Source organism: Pyxicephalus adspersus, chromosome 4 (genome assembly GCF_032062135.1).
Source record: "Pyxicephalus adspersus chromosome 4, UCB_Pads_2.0, whole genome shotgun sequence".
Classification (NCBI taxonomy): Eukaryota; Metazoa; Chordata; class Amphibia; order Anura; family Pyxicephalidae; genus Pyxicephalus; species Pyxicephalus adspersus.
This window is the reverse complement of record NC_092861.1, coordinates 85,836,336-85,860,662: the sequence shown is the minus strand read 5'-3', so window position 1 is coordinate 85,860,662 and position 24,327 is coordinate 85,836,336. Positions and strand designations below refer to the sequence as shown.

The following is a 24,327-nucleotide window of genomic DNA, read 5'->3' as shown; positions in this document are numbered from 1 at the left end:
TGAAGGTCAATGTCTATCTAAATAAGACATTTTTTGTCATCTGCATCCTTGAGGGTGATTTCCCTTCACTTTCTGTCCCATAGTTGCAACAGGAAGCAAGAGAAAACATTTACCTTATCTTTTGCTACACTGGCAGTCTCTCCGACACTGTGGTGTGGGCGAACCCTTTGTGTCCTCACTTACAATGCAGAACTGCTGGCCATGAATATCATGCGATGATGTTAGAGTACCTGTGATCAACAGAATTGTAAGGGGAAGTGGCTTTTGGGGACCAGACATGTGGAAAGAAGAAGGCTGTGAGAGCGAGGGATACAGCAAGTAGAGTTACCATTTATGTTCTAGATTAAAAATGATCATGTAACCTTTTCGGTGTCAGGGGAGCCCATTGAAGTGTAATCCCCCCTCCCACCCTAACATTGACAACTCTGCACAAAAGTGCACATAAATTGATACTCAAAAGCCAAAGTTTCCTACTTTTGGCTAATGTGTTTTCTTTTCATTGCAGCATCTACATTTTGATTGTTATATTATACTACATTTTATACAGTCTGTGTTTAACATTTCTCTGAAAAAGCATTCATTATATATATATATATATATAATAAGATAAAAATTTGCACACAGATTCCAGATATTGACTTTATTACAAGAATTCTCCCAGCAAATCAGATAACAGTACTCACATTACGCTGTTAATACAGATTTACTTAACTCCACAAATCATTCTTACTAGAACATATATAAATGCAGTTTACTAGGCTTTGCCCATTAGTAAATAATGCAAAATAAAATGCATTAAAAAACAAAACAAAAAAAACAACAAGCAAAACAAAAAAAGAAAAACAAGAAAACTAAAACGTTACAAAAATAAAAACAAGCAGCTTTTAGAAACGGCCCGCGTTCCTCAATACAATACTCTTGCCTGGAACAACTTCACTGCCTAATGCCATATTTCTTTGACAAAGACACTTTGCTGCCAACATTCTCTTAGCTAAAAACAAAAATACATACAGTTATTGTGACTTGATCTATTCCTCAAAATAAAGAAAAAAAATCACAGCAAGGCAATTTTATAAATTCTGACGAAAATAGTGTTGACACCAATTAACTTCATTAGATGATATGGGCAACAGCTTCTTTTATTTCTATCAGCCTTTATAAAGGACCAGTGTCCAGCTGAAATGAGCCTTGACGTGCTCTTTGGATCCTACATTTAAGCTTTAGGCCTTGCCATGTATTCTTTGTCATAAAGCTAATATCATGGGAGTTTTCATCCATAGTGTACGTATTTGTGCGCATGTATATGTGAATTAAAAAAGTGCTATGAAGGAATGTTTAAAATTCAAGGCCAGCAATATCATTCAATAAATAAAATGGAAAGTAAAATAGTATAATTGATCAAATAAAATCTAAAATTTTTCTTTCTATTGTGTTGATTTAGTTATTTCCAGATATTAAAATTTTCATCTTGTTGTGTAAAGGAGTCATTTGGTTGAGTGCTCTCTACCAAAATACGAAGGCTTAGACCTAAAATAAAAATTTAGCAAAGCTGTTAAGCAACAAGTTCAGTTCCTGCCGCCCCCCCACAAAATGCTTGGAGTAGTCAGAGATTTGTTCAGGACAGTATTGCATTCTGGGAAAACGTGGATTCTTCAGTGCAACATAGATATCATAGTGTTTCAAGTTCAGGAGGACAAAAATCAAATGCAAGTTTGATGAAAATTCATGGACCATTTTCTTGCTTTTTTGACCTTATGTAACAACATCTCCTGTAGTACGGTAACATTTATTCAAAGGTCCAGACTTCTATGTCCTGTACAATAAAGTCTTCTTTCTTGGACAGGATGTCATTATTAAACGTGCTGCAAGAATTACTGCGTCCATGATACAAGTCTGAATCAAGCCATAAGCCAAATCCACCTCTGTAAGAAATAAAAAAAATTGATCAAAAATGTAAATGCAGTCATGTAAACTACTTTTTTTTCCCCCCACGGTCATGTTCTGGGACCTTGTATACCTTTCCACAAGTTCTCAATTCTCAAGTGCCATTGTAAAATTGAAGTACCAAGCAAATGGTGTATATATGAGAACTTGTACTTGTGTGCTTATTCATTTTACCTGCAGAGGATTTGTAATTTTGTTAGGCCCGTCTGAATCACACAATATACAGTCAGAAGAGAACTTTGTAATTTCTGCTTCGATTATCTGATAATCAGGACAAGGTTAATGCAGATTTAATGGTCAATGAAATGACTGGAGAGAAAGATGGCACTGCAAGCAAAATTTAATTACAAAGATATGAGAGACAAGACTGTCAGAACAAATATTTTTAAAACTCATTACCTAAGCATCAGGGGTGGAGAGTGCTAGCAAGTATCGGCAACTTTTGCCAAGGTCTCAGATCCTAGAAACTATTTTGCTCCATGGATGATTCTTTATTATTGGCAGGATCACCAGATATTAAATGTGTCTTGTTCTTTTTTATATAGAGATACAAATATATTCAAAGGGACATATATATTCAAAGGACAAGAAAATAGTCCCCAACATTCATAATTTGGGTTTGATCTACATTCTAAATCTGTACTTCAAAACATGCAGTTAGCAGTTTAAAACAGCTGAAGTTTTATAAAGCAAAAGTGGTGTTCTCTCCTATTCTTTATTATAAACCATATTAAAATTAAAAAAATAAACAGAGTTTTGATGGATTGATATTTAAAAAAATATGTAGATACTAACCCTCCACCTCCTAGTTCCAAAGAAACAATGTCTCCACTAATAAAATAGGAATTGTCTCCACTCCACTTGAATGCCTGCAATGTAATAAAAGAACATACATTTAAAATATATCTAGCATACTGGATGTCAGCGTAGTTTTATCCGACAGAATTGCATTAAGAAAGAAAAGAATTACCTGCAATGTTCCTAAATCTAATAGCAACTTACTAAGTGAACTAAGTACTGCATGTAAATACATAACTCACTGGGTCACTGGCTAACTTGCATAGCTGCTTAACTTTTAAAAGGAAAAAACGTCAACATTTGTACCTAGACATTTTAATGACATTATTAATTGTTTATCTTTACTATGTGATCTTATCAAAATTACATTTAATTAACAATTACAGAAAGAATTCTAGTTGTACAAAAATGCAAAGAGAAGTCTTTCTTTGCCATGCTTAAAAAGTTATGTGTTAAAGAAGGCCAGTAGGTGTCACTAAATGCATTTACCAAAGATTCAAGCTACAAGAGCACTTAAAGTGGAACTAAAGCAATCTCTCCATGATGGTGCTGAAATCTTATCCCAGTCCTTTTCTGGACTTTTACTGTCTTAATTGGCCAAGACGGAAGAATGTAACTTCTGCAGCCACTTATGATGGGATTGTATAAAGAGTTGTGCATTCACAGTTTAGTATACATTCAACAAAATATTACAAACCGGCAGATAAGTTTTTTTTTTTGCAGAAGAGACACAAACCTGCCCTTCTTCAATAAAGGGCTCTTTACTTACAATTTTTGTTAATTAGATTTGGTTTTGTTTGAAAGCAGAAGTAAATCCACTGCTGGCGCCCAGGGTTTTGTCATAATGTGCAAAAGTGATTAGCCTAGGTGCACATCACCGCAGCACTTTCGCTGGAGGAGGTGTGCCATGTGCCCCATTGCACCCTATTTTCGTTGTCTTCTTGAATGGCTGAAGTCATCGGAGCTTCACTAATCTAAAGTGAATCATTCATTATGCAGAAGTTTAAAATCGGTCCCAGCAGCTGCAGGGGAAGCTGGGTTGTGCCGAGTGATTTTTGATGGAAAAGGTTGGCGATCAGGCAGGTAAGAATGATCGTTACAGATGCATTGCCTATCCCTTTCTGGAATAAATCCCTGCCTAGTGACAAAAGTTGAATTAGAACTTTAGCTCCTCTGAGCCTTTCTTAATGGCTATTTGTAATGCAGCCTCAATGCCCAATACAAAAGGATTAGAAGGGGAGATCCTGGGCAGTTTGATACTAAGGAGTAAAACATATCAAATAGACCAGGTTTGTGAGAGGTTCATGTCAAATAAAAGTGCAGGTACAATAATTGTTCAACATTCAAACCTAAAATTAACTGAAATCAGGCATATTTTTATAACTTCCTGCACGTTATACAGTGTGACTCTGTATTTGCTTAAGTTAGATACAGATGCCAGATTTTCAGGATTATTTTAGATGAAAATCAATCATCCTTACAATGGTCCCCTTAACAATGTTTGGTGATCCATCCTGGACAAGGACAGCCACTGTTTCTAAATGGAAAAGGTGCTTCCTGCTTGTCGTTTCCTCTCCTATCCATGGCACCAACAGCACTGTGTGTACAGGACCTGTTCAGTTCTACCGTTACTCGATCATCGTCACTTAATAATCATTTTAAGTGTCTGTACATGACTATAGGGAATAAATCCTATTTGTTCGAAAACGTGATAAGAAATTACTGGTAAAGCCAAGTAGTATCTAATGGGGATCTGAAAGACATCTCATTACCAGACTGTAAAATTTACAGTATTTTTACCTGTAAGTATGTTTGTTCATCGAGTCAAGCTCCGTTTGTCTAATTATTTTATGAACAATATGAAAAGACCCACGCTAGAAGGAAACGCTGCAAAAAATAACTCACTAGGGCATAACTAAATTGGGTATAGACAATACAACTGAATCTTGAAACCTAAGCTGCTTCCCCCTATTTAGCAGCTGTGTTCCCCATTACATACTATAAAAATTAAGACAAATGTTAGAAAATCCTCTATTATGCTGCAATAAATGACATTCTACCCACTTCTGTTAAACACTGACACCCAAGCTACATTTTTCAGTTGTTGAATATTCAACTACACTTTAAAAGGTGTGCACCTTAGTATTATTTTATAAACACGTGATACAATATTTATGGTACTCAATTACCTTAAAGTCAGGACTAAACGTAAAAAGAAATGTTTCACCCGTGCCATAGTAATGATCGCTGATTCTGAATGGATGCGTTGCATATGCTCCAAATACCTGAAAAAAAAATATCATATTTAACACATACTAGTGTGAACAAGTCCTAAATATCATTGTACAATTCTGCAAAAAAATTGTGTTAAACAAGTAAAAACCTAAAGTGAGATAGATGTAGCGGGTTTATATTTAAGTACTCATGTGCCAAAAATAAAAGGATCAGAGTACTCAACCTGACAAGACATTTATTTTAGTTCTCTCCATTAATCAGTAACCATCTATATTCAGGTGCCAGCTTTTACTTTCTGGGCAAAAATAGTGGTCCAGGAATAATAAAAAAATCAAATGATCTCCAATGCCTTTGCATTGATTTTATTGTTGTAGATTATGAATGAATACATTTTATATAGCTTAGCCCCCCCGCCCATGCTGCCACTTACCTTGTGATTTGACAGGATGCATATTGTATATATTATATGCAAACCTGAACTTTTTGCTGTCTCTGTCATTCTACAAAGCTTCACAAATACCTGCTGAGCCTGCCAATGAGGACAAACTTATGCACCACGTGACACTATTGGTGAACTGTTCCTGAATTCAGATCAGGGTTGTCATCTTCATGTAAACAGCCCGATTGCACTATACTATTATTGCCTGTGCCAATTCACAAGCCTGTAACTTGTCTATCAGCACCTGAATACACTCAGTCCTGTCTATTGCTTTCTGGTATAGCAGGACAGACCTCTCACTAGGAACTGTAGTGTCTGGGAGGGGAAGCATTTGAGACACGAATGAGGATTAAGGCTCTGCCACTGAAGGTAAAAAATAATTTTTGTTTACTTTATCAGGCCCGTGCAGTATATAGTAAATGAATTTGGTACTTGATAACACTGTCATACAGGAGCCCTTAGTTGTACTTTAACTTCTGTTATCCTATCACCCTAAATAAAAGTGAACTGCAGTTATCAGGTCTGAAGGGAAACCACATCACTTCACATACACAACAAAGGGATCACTTATGACAAGTCTTTTAAAGCAAAATGAATTGCTTACTGTAAGCAACAACCTGTTTTTCTACTTAAATTCAAACAAGGGCTTGTATCAACAGAGGTATAACTAGATGATGAAATGTTTCCCTGCATTCCTGTATTGTGTAATGTTCAATATAAATTTAAACTATATATGCATACACCAATATATTTTACCAGATCTAGTAGTTGATTTGCAGTGGTACATTTTTCACTGACAGACAATCTTAATAGGTAAATGGTTCTTTTATAGAGGTTACCGGAATGGAAATTGCATGTTAAAGCAAACAGATCCAAATGATAGCCAAGTGTACATGTAAACCTTGATTTTTGTTTTTGTAAACATTGTTCTTTGCCCTGCGTTCTCACCTCTAGAGTCTTCTTATAGTCCTACAATATGATAGATGGCCTTACTGAATAATAGGAATATTCAGAAGGTGGGAAGAGAAGGGGCCAAGCTGATTATCTTTACCTGCCTGTATTTCTAATCTGCAGATCATTTGACATGACGTTTTCCAGTACCTTCTGTACATGTGTTTTAATAGTTGGCTGAAACTTACTGGGAAATAGCTTTTTAGGAAACATTGCTATTAAAATTATTTTTTAAGTAGAGCTCTGGATTTACTACTTTATTAAGCATCAAAACTGTTATATTGCTGTAATTGAGTTAAATTAGGCAGGCCTCTTGGTGGTCCGTAGTTTTTTTTTTTTTTTTTGACTGAATTATTTTAATTGTCAAATTGAGATGCTTAGGTATCTGTCTGCAGAACTCTAACAAAAGCATGACTTTTGTTAAAGATTCACTAATATTACTGGAGGAAATCCCCTGAAGTTTGGTAATGGGGGTGTCTCTCCAAGGGTGCACCATAGATAAAATATTGGAACAGCAGGCGCTACTTGACTACCTTTACTTTGCAACATTCTCCAATTGGATTTGCATGTGTTGTGAAAGTCCGAATTTGACTGGTAACTGTAAAAAAAACTGTTGGTTCTTTGGGTACTGCAGGGTTCCACAACAGGCACCTTGACATTAACGCAACCCAAATAAATATAATTCCATACCTGGTTATCCATGTCTTTAACTACCAGAAGCACTGGGCAGTCAAGTGAAGCAAGGTTTCTGTACAAAGTCTTCAGACTGGTTCCATGCAGCTGTGTGCTGTACACAAGATGCCAAGGATATCCCTGAACCCTGGCAGGAAGACGTTGGGCCAGCTGCACAAAGATTAGCAAAGAAAACCACATCATAATTTATTTTATTCACTACACAGGATGACAAAGGATATATCTGCAGTCTTGATAATAAAACCAAACTTTTTTTTCCAGGAGCCCGAGCTGCCCTTTGTTTTATTCAGGTTTACAGAAATGAGTTCCGGTATATGCAATCAGATTTACAGAAAATAATAGTCAGTTTCCCCATTGTAAGTTTTATTGGCTCACACAAACATAATTTGTTAACTTATTAATAACCTTGATATCCTCCATGCATACTATGTGAATTATTACTTCTTATACTGCAGTTTGTGTGTGTGTGTTAGTGGTTTTATGAATGAGCAAACTGATGGAGCCTGATTTCAGCCAAACACCGAATACTTGAACTAGCTTCTATAGGTTAGAAGGATGCAATAATGAAGTCAAGACGTGTCTGTATTTATACCAGTAAAACTACAGTACAGTACTACAGAGTAAATAGCCATAACATTAATTTATGATTTATCTTTAAGATGACAGTTTGGCAATAATACATCATATAAAAATCAAATACATGTGAACCGCAGCTGCAAACAAAAGTTTATTTTTAAAAAAATGTGAACTCCACGAGATATGAAATTTGAAACCCACTTTGGTATTTAGTTTGTTCAACGAACCAGAACGCCTTTACTACACCTATTGTACTTCCAGTAAGAAGGCAGGGATCATGATAAACAAAACTGGAAAGTCATTTACAACCAGATATTATATTACAGCTTGGGGAATATGTGCATCATAAGATACTAAAGCGGAATTTCAAATTTTTAAAAAAAAACTTTTTTAATCAGAAGTTTCTATATTCAGCCAGGTATGCTAGAAGTTCCTGTATTCAGCCTGGTATGTTCACATACATTGTGGGTAAATTCCATCAGTGTTTTGCTCATAATATACAAGACATTTCAAAATCTCAGAGTTCAGAATTAGTTCACAGTTATATTATGTTAACTATTCTACAAGGAACGAGTACTAAGAAAAGCAGGAAGGTTGCTTCTAAACATCTACTAAAAATACTTACCTGCCGGTTTGTAACATAGCTGCGGGTCTCTCAACTTCATCTTTCTTAACACCTTCATCTGCTCATTGATCGAGGTAGAAAGAAGGTCAACAGTGGGGGCTGTTAACATTCTATCTCCAAATGGACCGGATTGGGAAACAATGACTGTGCCTTGAACTTTTAAGAATTGTTAGTTTAACCTGTGTATAGTTTACCTTCTCAACATGCGTTTCATCCAGCAGATGGCTTTTCTGCTTTAAATCAGGCAGAAATTTGTCAAGAGCATCATCATCATCATCTTCATAACTGCACGTACTTTTCCGACGCTTTGCCTCTTCTACAGTGATGATCTAGAAAACAGCATGGTAAGGTTAATAAAGCCAGTATGGCAGACAGAAGAAGTAAATAGCTGAATAATACTGAGGAATTTAACAAGATTTTTCAAAACTTACTTTGCCAGAAGTTTTCCCTTAGATATAATGAAGATTTTACATGCTCTACACATTCACAGCTCATTCTATATTAAATATAGTTCAGGACATTATTAAAAATAATTAGTAACCCAGATTAAACACAGAGAACCAACCCTCAGGCTACAGTACAATTATCCTTTATCAGCTGTAGTATTGTGTAAACTAGGATTACTTCTAATTCAGATGCAGAATGAAGATTCACAAAATAGCCAAAGAAACTTGACATTTTCCCTTTGCTGTTCTTCTCAAAGGATGAGTTTAAGATTAATTTCAAAGAATACATTTTTTAAAACGTTATACAGTATATAAAATCTTCTAGTACATTGGGTAAATAAATTAGAGGTAAAGAATTGTTACACAGATCTTTTTTAAAATAAAATGAATAAAAAAAGCCTTGGGAATTTCAGCCATTTTTTTTTTTATTGACTGCCTGACAAGCGCAAGGAATAAAAACCTCTACTGTGGGTTGAAACGCAAAAAAAATTAATTCAAATTATTTTGTTAAAACACCACAAAAAAAATAAATTCAATTTTAAATAAACAAAAATATGATCTACCTGCACATAGGGTTCCTGGACACCGCTAGCAATGTAGAGAATTTTTATATTCATAAGTTTTGGTGATTTCTTCATTGTAGCTGTTCAGAGCACCTCAGCCACATGTGTCCTTTACAAACCAATGTAAGCATGTGGTCCCTAATTGAAAACAAAGTTTCACTTTGCCTCCAACAAAATTTACTTTCCATTTCCTTAATGGAAGGAGGAGTCTTGTGCATGAAACAGCTTGCCTGTCACTCTGTACAAAACGTGTTCACAGCTGTCCTGGCACAATGTACAAATATGTGATGTAAGCTATAGAAATCGAGAAAAGTGCTTTGATTAGGAAATGTAACCATAACCTATTTTTGTCTCTGGTCTCTATTTTTTTGCCATTGTAATCTGCCTCTTTATCCAGCTACATGGAATTGTGAACATGGATAAATTCACAAACCAATTCTTGTCTTGTGTATGTGTTCACAATACTATTTGACATTTATTGTATAAATCTGCACCCAAAAAAAAAAAAAAAGGTGGCAAAACAATGTGCCAGAATATAGACAAGGGATTTTGTGCTTGATAAAACATTGCTCTTCACCCGGAAAAAAAAAACATTATCCTAAATGATCAAGTTTAACAGTTTTCTAAACAATTTTTTCTGTGTATAATAAATGCAGCATTAAAAAAAACCAAGGATGTGGAACAAACACAGGTGCATGCATATGAACTTTGTGGGAGAAGTCCAATACTGGTCTTAAAGAGCTTTGGATTTTAAAGACAGAGTAAAGCCCTTATTTGTTGATCTGGCCTGTCACTGATCTAATACACAGAAATTATTTTATGGCTCCTGGATTTACACTGAACTTGTGCTTTGCGCCCATACACAACAAATTTAATGTTAGGGTCTGCTTCACTTACCTTTCCTTCACTTCCCTGCTTATAATCAGTAAATCCAATGACTGGAGTAAAGGGGAGCTTTAAAATTCCACCGACGCAGATGACAGGGCATTTATTAATTTTACTGATTTAACAACATTTTTTACTCTTTTTTGACCACCGACAACAGGTAATTTACATTTAGTAAAGAAGTGGCATTTATAACTCCCACTGATGCTGGGTTATTTATTATTCTTACTGATACAGGGACATATTACTTCACCGACCTCTGAAGCAGAAGCATTTATTACTCCCAATGATCCTAGGGAAGGTAATACTACCACTGACCTCCATTGTGGGGGCACTTATTACCTCCACTGATGCAGGGGCATTTTTTTTTCAATATTGACAACAATAGCAACAACTTTTTTCTTCCAACACAATTCACTACTGGATACTGGTCAAAAAGCCAGGGGGCATTTATTACGCTCACTGCCCTCCAAACCAAAATAGAAATTCTATTCACTCTTCTCGAATCACCTAGGATGATTCATATTCACATAAATGTCTCAGGCTGAAAACAGGATAAAGCAAGTATAATTTTAATTTTTTTAGGTAGGAGACAAGGAGCCAGAGTGTGAAAGCAAACCTATTTTGATGGACACAGGAAATGATGATGGCAGTTTGTAATGGTGAGAAAAACAATCACATTGTCATTGTTTACCTAGTGACACTAAAATAAGTTATAATAAAAACATCTGCCATAAAAAGGTGCCTACTGTCCAAATACCTGCGCTAATAAAAAGACATTTTTAAATATATACACAATGTTGGAATATTAATATCAACCAGTGAAGTGCTTTCCTTGCAACGTGTGTGACCAAAAATAGACTGCAAATCACACATCCTAGGACTACCAGCAGGAACCTGAACAACTGTATTGGTTCATAAAGAACTAGTGTTTGATCATTTTACAGCAGGCAATACTGAACTGCGCACTGCTCGTACCCCTGAACTGCTTGTATTCAGGGTATACAAGTGGCTGCATGTAAGAAGTTACATGGAAGTGGTTCAGGGGTGTGATGAAGTTGTAACTACACCACATTTCAACATAACTTTACTATAGATAAGAGTTTCTTGATCTTTTTAACATGGGGGAATCCCTTGAAATAACTTTCAGGTCTTAAGGAAACCCCTGCTAATATATCCACAGCTCACAGTACATTGGTGTGGTTGTCAGTAGGTAGAAGGTCTCCTACATTGCTGCCCAGTGGAAAAAATGTCACCCTTACATATAGCAAAAAAAGATCATTGGTATCAGGTTAAACTGACCTAGGAGGCACAAATTACTAATTTCTTAGCAACCTCTGTAGGAACACTATAAACATTGCTCTAGGTTGATTTCCATTGTGGATGGCAAAAGGATCACAATACTGACCAATTGACATTTAGTACACAAACATATCCAAAGTGTAAATGTGGTTTCCTCCCACAACACCAAGCATGTCATCACATTCATTAGTGATAAAAGTTTGTTCTGCGCACCTCTTTAAATTTTAACCATATCCAAATGTGCACAGGAGAGATTATTTTTACTTGACGTAATTTAAATTAACTTACCTCCCAGCTTTTGGTAGAGGGTTCACTAAAAAAGTTGTCAATCATATCAAGTTCATCTTTTTCCACCACCACAAAACCTTGATCTTTCGCATCTTTACCATACACTTCTGGAGACCACTGGACAAAAAATGTGTATAGATGATCAACTCTGTAATGAAATAAGCATACTCTGTAAACATTACAAAATAAAATAATGGGAGATAACAACTTAAAAGAAGCCAACTATTTTTTTGTTTAGATAGGGTGGGGGTAAACCTCCTTACCAAGACAGGAATTACGAATCATTAACCTAAAGGCTTTACTACTACCTATAGGAGGATATTTGATTGTCCTTCAGGACATCCAAACACAGTTATTTAAATGTGTGGGCAACACAGCAATGCAAAAGTATAACAGGTATAACAAAAACAATAGAGAAACAGTCAATGCCTGCAACTCAAAGAGCCACCTGAAAATCACATTAAGTAAAGCATGACGTTTATGTCCAATAAAGGATAATGAGAGAAGTAGCATTCTAGCTTTAAGGGTCATAGAAAATGTCAGAAACTTTGTGAGAATGGAAAATGGTCCTTTGAGACAGAGCGCACACAGTGTCCACTGGGAGTCTTACGGTAGTAGTTTAGCATACCACATCTACCTATGCCTATCCACAGCAATAAGGGTTACAGCATTGACCTTCATGCAAGGAAACTTATACATTAGGGTGGAGCCACCAGAGTATCCACTCCTGGAGTCCTGGAACACCTATGGGCTTAGGTTCCCCACCTCTGTATTCAAAGTATTGCCGGCTGAAGAAGTTTGCCCGCCAATAGTCTATGCTTTGGATGTAGACAGCAAAAAAGACAGGGACAAAGTTCTGCTCAACATCTATCTTTTGTGCAATGGCAAGACTTCTGATTGCTCTTCAGAGGAGTGGTTTAACACTGCAGGGACAGCTATCTAGCTCAAAGCCTCAGCATAGGTTGTTTCAGAGATTAGGCCAAAACTAAGACAGGGTCCCCAGGACTCCTCCGCAGTTCACCAGGTTGGTGGCCATCCTAAGGATCTTTTAAAAAACTGAAGGAAAGACTTCCTAATTCCAGACCTGGATTCTTGAGCTACCACGTCAAGGACAAATCAATTTGTTTGGAGACTGGATTGATTTGTCCCATGACTACAGAATCTTGTGTTTTGTTAAGGTCTTAATAAAAAATTGACTAATGGAACTACCTTGAAGGAGGCTTTTCAAGCATTTCCTAGGACACATATCTTTTATGCTAAGGGCAAAAATTGGGGGGGGGGATATTGCAGTCTGTTCCATAGGTTTCTTCTTCTGAAAAAAATGTATAAGTTTGTTGGAAGAGGTATATTATTATTATTATTATTATTATTATTAATATTATTAATAAACAGGATTTATATAGTGCCAACATATTACGCAGCGCTGTACATAAAATAGGGATTGCAAATGACAGACGTAAAGAAAAATTATTTGAAGTATAAGAGATGGAGCAGTCTCCTTTATTTGGGAGTAGGAGCAATAAACGTATTTCTCAGGGAGGTATGCTCATCAGTCAGGGAACCAAGGAGAACAAGACCCAAATCTGCAGACATTGAGGCCTCAGTAGGTGTGTTGGAAGCATCCCTGCAGCATTAGGGCACCCAAATCAGCAGGTCTGTACCCACCACCCATGTCTAGAATCGGACAAGTTTCAATCAATTGGAAGTAAGTCAACATGTGACTCATGGAAGGAGTTAAGGGCTCAGGTGCACATTAAACTCAGGTGACCGAGGTAAAGTGAAGATAGAATGAAAGCAGGCACACAGGACACTCCACCCAGCAGATAGTATCATTTTATCAAACACTAGAGGAAGCCAGTAATCCTGATTAGACATAGCGGTTGTTTGCTATACCAAAGCACTGTGACATGAGAGATACCTAATGCTCCCTCATACCAAGAGGCACAAGGTAGTTTCAATGGTTAAGCCAGGGGAAGGAGTAGCAGGGAAATACTAGCAAAGAGTAGCAGGGGAATGCTGGTAATGTGGGTATCAGTGGATTGACCCCCCCCCCATATAATCAAAACTTAACCTACTGTGTCTGTATAAAGTGTTTTAGTATACAATGGCATACATCACAAAAGCAAATAGAGCACAAGCATATGTGTCTCTTCAAAATAACTTGCCAGGTGGGCTGTGCAACACACAAAGCTACAACCCAGTGCTAAGCATCCCACTACCCATCTTGGAAGCAGCGTCAGTCCAGGGTGATGACATATCTGCCTTCAAAAAAAGAACAATGGCAGCCTCCAGCACTGGAATGATGCCTCAGCTTATAATAATTACACTGACAGATTCCTTTTATCATAGAAAAGTTCTCTCAACACCTCCTCATAAGTGTTGCCCTTTTTGCCCTGACACACAGAACCACAAATTACTACATAATTATGTTTATAGAGTTGTCAGTATAGTATAAGGGTCAGAAAGAAAGAAAGAAAGTTATTAGTTAAAGTTAAGGAAGTTATATTTTGTCCTATGGTCCATGCAAGAGGGGAAAAAAACATCTCCAAATAGCCAGACACTGGCAAATTCACCACCCCAAAAAAAAAAAAAAAAAAAAGAAAAGAAAAGCACAAAATAACTGTGTAGGCGAGCTCCCCACATCTACGCACAATAAATACATTTTGGCACCCGTTAATATATGATGTATAGCAACTTAATATAATATACCTTTAAATTTCCACTAAAAAAAACCATGCGGTTTCTGTATTTTTTTTTTTTTTGTTCATCATTTGATATTTTTTGGGGTTGCCATAACAATTGAAAAACTGTTGGAAGATAGATAGACCACCTTTATTATTTTCCCTCACCCGTTTATTAAGGCATCTTCAAACTGTGCCAAACTGCAGGGCATTACACATCAACATATGGTAATTCACATATAAACATGCATTACCTTAAGGCAGCACAATAATCTAGAACAGGATGCCAACACCTAGACAGGGAACAAACCTCCACTTTGCAACCTAAAAGTATTTTATTTTCAGAATCAATCCTAATGTCAAAATATAGGAAGCCAAGCATGAGATTAATTCTGATTGGTTGCTATGGGTTACTGCATGCAAGCATTAACATTAATGAAGAAATGTAACCAATTAGTAATCACACAATACAATCCTGTAAGGGTAAAGGCTTATTTGCAAGAACAGATAAAGGTGTCATATAGAAATCGTCATCCTTTACTGTATCCAGTCAACTAATTATTCTGCAGAGCAATAATAGATATGAAATGCATCCCAGTCATAAATGAGGTTTACTGCAGACTTGACATGAAATATATATAATATATATATGTTAGTTATCCAAACACCTCGTCTGATTTTGGGTAGGATTTTATTAAGACCCCCTAATCCCAAGCAGAAGAAATTTAAATTCAATACATTTAAAAAAAACTGCTTTCCTGTTCTATGTAAAAAAAAAAAAAAGTTACATTTTCATAAACTATCATTTTTATACTTATCACAGGAGAACAATGTCCTTTATTGTCTATGAGGACAGCAATATTTTGCAGAAATATAACAGCATAATACAATTAGAAGCTGTTCATAGTACTCACTCTTGTACACTGTAGGATACACCCATAATAAGTAACAGAAGAAAATGATGCATAGAAAAATCCAACAAAATAAAGCTGGGGCAAGTGCTGCTACTTATACACAGAAGTAGGCCCACAAGATGGTTAATGATTATAGTTTTAAGTTGGAGTTGGCGGAAAAAAAATGTCTAACTCAAAAACAGGTTAGCATAAAATGAGGTCAAAAAACAAATTAAGCAATCACAGTCTTCACTAAAACAGCCCACACCTAACTCAAAAAAGAAACATTAATGTCAGCTTTTTTTTTTTTCCTGATCAGGTCTCTGTGGGCTGAGGTTGTGTTCCTGTGACACTCAAGTCTGCTATGAGGAAGTTAACTTAATCCAACAGGTGGGTAGTTGCAGGTGTTGGATATCTCCTTAACAAGGAATGTTAGACTTTAGCTGCCCACAGACATGCAAATATATAGTCATTGGAAATAATCGTTAGTGATCAGCTCCAGCAAGAACAGAAACAACTGAGCACTATTTGTTTCATAGAGGAGGGGAGGACAGCAAGAGACACCACACTGGGTTCTCCCTATACAAAATCACAGCAATCTTTCCCAATGATCCTTAAAGCAAGATTAAACTTAAAAATGTAAAAAACTACAAGCACACCAAGACATTATTTGTCCCTTCTGTATTAAAACAAACTTTTCCGTTTGCAAAATTCTTCTCCCCGTTGCCACTCTTCAATACTTAATCCTCTAAATTGTTGTACCAGTTCAACCTCAATCTCTGTGTCATGTAGTTGAAGTTGCGATTTGCTGTGGTTTATTGTTTTCAGAAAAACAATGGATCTTTCTCAGTTCCCCAGCAACATCCGCAACTGCTTTCCAACCACTGAGCAGTGGTTGCATTCAAATCAATAAAAGCGCCTGGACGATCATAGAAGGCCAGAAGAAACATGTTGCATTCAGCAAATGCAGCTGCAATGGTTCCCAGCGGCTCCTATTCAGTTGAATTGGAGTGGCTGAGAGCAAGCAGGAGCCTGCAGCAGATTAACACAAATAATTACAGGTCTGAAAATATCCTAAATTATGCAAGAGGACAGTTATAGAGACACTAGATCTTCAATTGAGATGATCACAAATATTCATCTCTGATAACAGAAATAACACATATTTATTAATTTTTTTTACTATTACACAGTATTTATATAGCACCATCATATTACACAGTGCTGTACAGAGTTCGTAATCATGTCGCTAGCTGTCCCTAGTCATATGCCATTAATCCAGTCTAAGGTCAATTTTAGGGGAAAACAATTAACCTAACTGCACATTTTTGGGATGTGGGAGGAAACCCACACAAACACGGGGAGAACCCCCAAACTCCATGCACATAGTGTCCTGGCTGAGATTTGAACCTGGAACTCAGCACTGCAAAGGCCAAAGCACCAACCTCTGAGCCACCATGCTGACCCTATGCCCATATGTACTTGCACACACAGGAAACATACACAGAAAGCTTTAACAAAGTATGTGTAAAACTTTTAACAAGCTTTAAGCATTAAAGCAGACATGCTGTCACTTAAAGTGCGCAGTAAGGAGACTTCAAAACTCCTTAAACAAGCTTTAATGACATTTAGCACTCCCATTAAAGCTGCTCCCCTCACACCATTATAGGTATTTTATTTTTTTTTGTGGCCCTGTGTTCTACTACTTTAAGCCAACATCCGTGTCCCTTGCTTGTGCCTCTTCCAGTCGGTCCCCATACTGACCAGGTACCTTGTTGTAATACTACCATTGCACTGACTAGTCACAGCTCTCCAACACACACACAAGGATGTCGAGGGCCTGCCCACATCCCAAGAGCTCCAGAAAGTGGAGAGAGTACCCAATGATGAAGGAAGTAATTTATCTTATTCACCATCTCTGACACCAAGCGAACAGTTATCGTTAAATTTCTCCATTGCAGAAGTCAGCTTTAGAGCATGCAAAAATAAGAATGTGAACACACAGGTAATATTACATTGCCTGTCCCTTCTGCAACAAAAATCCTGCCTGCTCAAACCTTCTGTTTGTGTGAATCCACTTTAATGCATAGAGAGCTCAAAGGCATATATCATTTATTTTTAATTTTATGCAAGCCATCACAAACCCTTTCACGTATTATTAGACTAAGATTTCAATTGCATATTATAGTCTATTCAGCAGAAAGTTTGAAGCTCAGTTGTGCCAATTTCTAAACTTGAGGTGGAAAGTGCTAGTTGATTAACGAGTAAACATTCCTACTGGCTGGATTAAACTGCATGTCAGACAAAAGGTTTCTATTTCCCTGCACACTGCTTAACTGTCACTTCACTGTATACCCCAAAACCCTGGTGAAAGGAAAATGACAACTTATATCTGATCATACATCAAGAACAAATATACCCGAGACACATTTCTCAATTTTACATTTGCACAGTTATGTTTTTGTTATGTGGCAATTTTAGAAATGTCATTATTACACACATGGGGAGTCCCCCTTGTGATGAACATGCAGGTCATAAACGAATCTGCAATTAAACTGCTACAGATTTATTAAGTAAATGTACCGAGAGTAATGCAAAGTATTCCCATCATCTGAATGTACTAGCTGCTAAGCTGATCCAATGGCTTCAGTCAAAGACCCAGAACCAGCATGGAAATTAGGAAACTATTGCAAGTGTGTACGCAGCTTAAGTTGTTTCCCTGGTTTATGAAAAAAGAAAAAACTATACATTCATTGCAAACTTTTTTGGCATTGTTTAAAATCCACCTATGGAAGTTCAATAGTTTCTGATTTTTATATTGGCCTGACTAAACAGAAGGACCTCAAAGAGATCAGCTTACTTCTCCAAATTGGTTTTTTTAATGGCCATGTAAAAAAATGGTAAATGACAATTTTCACCCACTCCAGCCACCTTCCACATCAAAATTACTTGTAAACGAATATGACTGAGCTTACAAAAATAATTGTGTGCCCTACAGGTCTTGATAGTGGTCATGACGTGTCTTCATGATTAGCAATCCTCTAAAGTCTACAGGAAGCCTAAAAGTCCTTGAGAAATAAAGCCCTTAGTTACAGTTAGGGGTAAGCCTCTTTTATTGGATCCATCATGTCCCTTTCCTTTACTAATTTTTGACCAGTAGCCCCAAAAGGAGGATAACTGAAAACAAAGAGGTGCTACATATGATGTATTTCTACCACTTTGCAATGTTAAATGAAAGCCACACAACCACCTATGTAAATGTCTGTAGTGTATTCATAGACTATTACAGTATTGGTGGACATTTTCCCAGCAGCAGGTGACAGTCTAGCCATAGTAAACCACTAGGAACATGTGCACTTAAAAAATTTATTTTTTAAATTTATTCAGCAAAAATGCAGATTTTATTTTTCAAAGCATCTAAAGTAAGAGTTGTGACTGCTCAATAACATCATCAAAAGGTGTAATTTTCTTAGATTCATTAGGTATGATTTCTAGGGAGCAACATAGACAGGAGTCTTTTAAAACAACATAAAGATGCCAAATGTTAGGAATTATGTGCAACTACTTAATCAACCAAAAGAAGAACCTAGAAATTGGTGTTTCCAGTTGTATCTTATGCAACTCGGCATTTATAAATGTCACTATTAACTTAGTATCCAGCAAACAAACCAGCTAATTCTAAAGTACCATTTAGGACCCTAACCCACAACCTGTATCTAAGTTATTGAATAATGATAAACCAGATGAAAATAGCTCTGCAGGCTTTCATCTACTAATGGAATTACCAGACCTTGTGTTTAATGGAATGATTTTTTAAAATGATTATGCAGTTACCTAATCCATCTAATCAATGCGGTCATTTCAAATATGACTTTATCCTTTATACATAATGAAATCAATACTAACCTTTCTTGTGGGACTGCAAACCAATATTCAGGTTGCTTTCTTTTCCGTCCGTATTGTTGTACCATAGTTGTAGTTTGTGTGGCAAAAGACTTCCTCATTGGTTTTCCCACTTTGATGCACAGAAACATAGGTGGGTTTTTGCTCTTTTCTTCTTTGGAGGGCAACATATCTAGGTTAACAAAAAACAAGAATTTTACATTTTTTTATTTAACAAATTTTACTTTATTATCTGTTTAGAAAGGCAACCAGTGTTTTGTCCATAAAGGACCAAGCAACAAGTTTACATCAATGCCACTTTCCCCAACAATAAGTCTTCCTTCTGTTTGGGTCATTGAGTTGATGGTTATATAGATATAGTCAGTGGTATAACATTTTATTACAGATATCAGTCAGTTTGCCAATATACTGACAACTTATGATATGTCATTACTGGGGAAATATCTTACTAGCAATTCATAAGAGCATATCATTTTCTGCAGTGAGGTCAGAGTTATGTGATCACAACAAGTATAGAATTTTGGCACAAGATGTAGGCAGCTGCTAAATACTGTAGTATGATTTTGCTTACATTATAATATTCTGTATATAAAGCCAAAATATTGTTAAGGCCTGAGAGCTTCACCATGATTTTTCAAGGTCAAAGATTCAAAAAGCGACAAATCCAACAACTGTCTGATAATTTACTAGGAGGTAATCAATGACAGTATGCATAGATGTTTCAGAACATGTTTCTTTCAAACTTTCCAGTACAGGAAATAATAAACCTGCTCAGAGCTAAAAGTTGCTGTTTACCCTATACTGGTTATTATTTTTTTCCTTTAATTCAAGCATATTGTGAACCTTTAGTCAATTGAAAAAAATGTTAAGGGGAAAAAAAACTCTGTCCATCCCTGTAATAAATGCATACTATCTCACGTGTAAAGTATAGAAAATACACGTTGCGGTGTGAAAAATCTAACTTGACAACTTCCTGTTTAAATTCAGAGCATTACTTCTATTGGACTGAAATGCCATGCAGTTTTGTCAACCTTTCCTTATAGACTACATAAATCCATCTATATTGATTTCTTCTCCAGCAAAAAATGCTGCTGTGTGTATTCCTAAAAAACCTATAAGTGGTTTCTCCAAACAGAAACCAAGTAAAAAAATAACACATTGATGAGACATGATCCAGAAGTGAAAATAAAGGGTTTTGTTATGTCTACCACTTCCTTCCATATTTTTCCTCTCCAGAAGCGGTTTCTTTGTTACACTTTAAAAGCACAGAGGTGGCACAACATATTTATTTCTTTTGTGGATTATAAACCAGCTCCAGCCAGGGCACCCAAAGAAAAAAAAAACAGGGAGATAAAAAAGCAGCTCTATATTCTTTACTCCTCCGATCTCCAGCCTTATCCTCAGCAGATTTACTGGTCCAGAAATGATCCTCTTTTGAAATGAATGAAACCTAGTCTTAATCTACAGTGTGCCCAGAGGAGTAAAGGCTCGTAAATAAGAGGCTCACAAATGTTAAAGACAAGAATTATTACTTGGTTTCACTCTTTGAAATTCAGGATTAAAGATGATGATGAGGGAACTTGTGATATTACTAGAATAATAAAAAGTATAAAATGTTCTTTTTTGCGGGTCAGATGCATTTCAAAGTGGAGTGGGGGCTGTAGAGTAGGGCTTTAAAATATCTGATTATGCCTTTATTAGGATTAGGAATAATTAATTCAATGAGGAATAGAATAAATCTCACCTTCTATTGGTCCCTGCATCCTCTTCAATAACCACATCTTTAGCTCGGATTCACTGTCCATTTGGGCCTCCTTTTGGCTATTTTCTTCAGGTGAATAAGGTGACAAGGAATCTGGAGATTCATCTGAGACATGGCTTAATTTTGACAGAGCTTTGTCTGTATTTGAACTAGCAGCAGTGGACTTTTCTGTCTTAGCATCCAAGTTTAGGTTGGTACAAAAAGATGCGTCACCTTGTGGCATATTATCAGCAGCTACATGGGATTCGGAGTTGACACAGTTTGGAGTACAATTCTTCTCTTTAGTAGGACTAAGACAAAGTTCTATATTTTTGGTATCGATTATGTTCTTGTGATCAGACGATGGCTTTGGAACATCCTCAATATTTATTCTAGCTAAAGAGTCTGTGGTCTCATTAAAGTTGAGATCTTCCTGGGTAAAAGCAGAGTTTGTTATCCTGGATTCTTCAGTCCCAGAGGACACAGCAGTTCCCTCTGACTGGTCACAAATTTGATTGCCATTCTGCTGCACTAAAGTCTCAACCAACTCTATAAAATCATCTTCAATTGGAGACTGGTCAGATTTTTTGGACTCAGAGCTCAGAATAATTTTATTGGGCTGTTCAGTTCCTTTAGTGTCAGCATCTGTCACATCCAGTTGTACAGTCTGGGTATTAAGATTTGTATTTGGGTGTTGCTTATTTGTATCTAGTTTGGTGGTCACATCTTCCTCCATCTTCCTGTTTTCGGAGGAGCCCAGGCCAGTAACGCCATTTTGCCTTTTTCCTTTATTCATAGACTTGAACTTGCTGAATGGATTGATGTCTTTTTCTGAGGAGAGGTCTTCCCACTCCCCAGGCCTGTACAGAGGACAAAGATCCTTGGGTCTATCGCTGTTATGGGGAAAGTGGTGGATGGGTGTGGAATGTTAAAAATGGAAAAAAAATTAAAAAATGAAACAAAACTCAAATAAAAGAAAAGTTCTTAAATATTAAAATCATAATAAAAATGGTGCCAAGGGAAGAACATAAAATTGAAATACTAAGGTTCAAAAACAAAAGACATGGAAAAAAAAAAAAAAAAAACTAATAAGTAACAAATAAGTGGATGTTTTGTGATTGACATGATTGGTGGTTTAATCAAGTACAAGTTATAATTGTAACCATGGCACTGCAATGTCCTTTTTTGTTTAACTATTCAAGATGCTGCAAACAAATTATGGTAATCTCCACACAAAACCACAATATTGTATCATTTTTCCTTTGCAGTGGTACAACCTACTTAGAGAAAAATAAAGCCAAATGGAAACTTTAGTTTCACTGAAACTGGTAATACAAGCACATGACAATTTGTAACTTGAAGGATCAGAGCACCCAAAACCGATATCTAGGTTTGATGATATATAGACTGGACAATTCAGCCTCCTGACATTTTCTTACATACAGTAGAACCCCGGTTATCCAGAACTCAGACAACAGGAAAATTCAGATAACCGGCATCGGATAGCTCCACATGTGTTCACCATCCAAGAACACAATTCTGATTGCTGTGGGAGCAATCAAGAAAATGGAGCTGTCGGCATAGCAGAGCTCCGCGCCGTGATTGGCTGACGAACAGAAAACCCTGATGACGACTCGAATCGACCATTCCCCGTGGGTGCTGGATAACCAAGGTTCTACTGCATTTAAAGTATTCCACTGCTGAAATCTCTGCACTCACATTCCTGCTCTAAACAGAAACAATAACTACCACTAACCCTGTAATTTCTTTCCATTTTGGTAAAGGAGGACAGGAACAGTTTTGAGAATTACTGCAGGAAGGAATCTAACCAGGGTAGGCTAAAAATAAACAGCCAGGAGTTGACACTATACTAATTTATACGAATTACTTTATTTTTAAAGCCATTCATAGATGCATTCCCTGGAGGCTGCTGCAGTGAATGGTTTGAATGTCATACCTTTTACTGCTGACCTTCTTCTGAAAATGCTAGATGGCTGTATATTATGCCAACCCACTAGCTTTAATACTTTTATAACCTTTTCAGTACCGTGGACCACTAAAATTACCACTCAAAGGGGAAGAAACCCCATAGTGACGTCATGATGCCAGAACCCCAGAGAATCCAGAGACACAACCCGCCCACTTCATTGAGCCTGCGTTCCGTCCTTCTTCTGACCCAGCTCGGGGGTGCACTGGCCAGAGCCATGGACCACTGGTTGTCAACCGCTGTCCTAGACCAGTGTTTCTAAACCAGGGTTCCTCCATGAGCAGTTTGTGTCTCTCAGGTCAGTTTACCTGATACTAATGATCTTTTTGGCTTGGTCTACATGGACTGTTTACCTGAGTGTTTAAAAGCCCATGTTTGAAATTTCCATGCACTGCAATGGGCTAGCCTACCCCAGGGTGTTTCCTTGAGGCACGTTTTTAAGCATTTAAGATAACACTCCTAGCTGCATTTTAAAAATTAAAAAGGTGCAAAAATGTCTTCAACGTGGGTGCAAAACACAAGCCACAGCTCCAGTCCCCTGAATTCTCCCACAACCTCTCTCTTGATTTACCGATTACCCACGTGGTAGAGAACACACGCCACAGCTCGGCTAAGCCCATGCCCACACAACCTCTCTTGATTGCCTGAAAAGGTAAAAACTGATGACACTTGAGGCCAAACAGATTCAATTAGAGATTCCGGGAGCAGTGTGCACATACTGGCTGCTCCAATAGGACCTCTCTAATCAAGGCAGAAGTCATCTGGGGACACTGCTCTCGGCATGCCTAAAGACACCTGTCAGCACAAGGTCACTTGCATACACAATATCCCTGCTTAAAGAAAAAATACTATACATGCTTACCTTTCTGGCAGTCAGGTTTTTGAAGAGCTGCTACTTCACTCCTGTCCAATCACTCCAAGCATTCCTCAGTCAAATGGGTTGATTACCTTCTGCCCCATCATTTGCTGACCTTTCTCCCACTGGCACAACAGGTCAAATGAGCCAGTCAGCGAGAGATGAGTGAGTAAGGGCAACAGGTAGCTGACTCATCTGACTGGGGAATATGTTATGGCTATTGGAAATCAGTCAGTTTCAAAACAACAATACAACATTAAATATACATATTTCAATAATTGACAGTTTGCTACTGCATGACAAAATCTGTCAGAAAGAACTACAGGTATATGTAGTTTTGATTTATAATTCCTATACGTGAAACAAAGGATTTTGTTTTAAGAATAAGAGGGCAGTAAAAAAAAAAAGTGCCAAATATAGGGTATGCTCTGTTTTGCAGCCCAACACATTAGCTGTTTTTTGCCGATGAATGGGGCAATTCTACTACATTACATTCTTGATAACAATTAAAAACTTTTTTT

The 24,327-nt window shown here is 37.0% G+C and overlaps 1 protein-coding gene across 3 annotated transcripts; it reads right to left on the bottom strand.

Moving 5' to 3' along the window:
- Positions 1-625: 625 nt before the first annotated feature.
- Positions 626-23,024, bottom strand: LOC140328927 (nuclear receptor coactivator 7-like). 3 transcript variants are annotated; one of them, XM_072408860.1, is made up of 8 exons: positions 20,967-23,024; positions 19,226-19,394; positions 11,746-11,893; positions 8,456-8,590; positions 7,058-7,210; positions 4,932-5,027; positions 2,740-2,813; positions 626-1,922 (listed from the first exon to the last, which is right to left on the bottom strand). In XM_072408860.1, the coding sequence occupies exons 1-8, from the start codon at positions 21,757-21,759 to the stop codon at positions 1,787-1,789; spliced, it is 1,704 nt and encodes a 567-aa protein (XP_072264961.1). In that variant the 5' UTR covers positions 21,760-23,024; the 3' UTR covers positions 626-1,786. The 3 variants fall into 3 exon arrangements, with proteins under 3 accessions (XP_072264961.1, XP_072264962.1, XP_072264963.1); XM_072408861.1 differs by lacking the exons at positions 19,226-19,394; positions 20,967-23,024 and adding an exon at positions 15,341-15,488; XM_072408862.1 differs by lacking the exons at positions 11,746-11,893; positions 19,226-19,394; positions 20,967-23,024 and adding an exon at positions 9,271-10,438.
- Between the last annotated feature and the right edge of the window lie 1,303 nt (positions 23,025-24,327).

Excerpts from the sequence above, each read along its gene's own strand:
- LOC140328927 (XM_072408860.1), bottom strand. The coding sequence starts at position 21,759 with ATGAATAAAGGAAAAAGGCAAAATGGCGTTACTGGCCTGGGCTCCTCC. Across the intron at positions 19,395-20,966 it reads GATGCAGGGACCAATAGAAG|ATATGTTGCCCTCCAAAGAA; the intron begins GTGAGATTTATT and ends TTGTTAACCTAG. Across the intron at positions 1,923-2,739 it reads TTGGAACTAGGAGGTGGAGG|AGGTGGATTTGGCTTATGGC; the intron begins GTTAGTATCTAC and ends TATTTCTTACAG.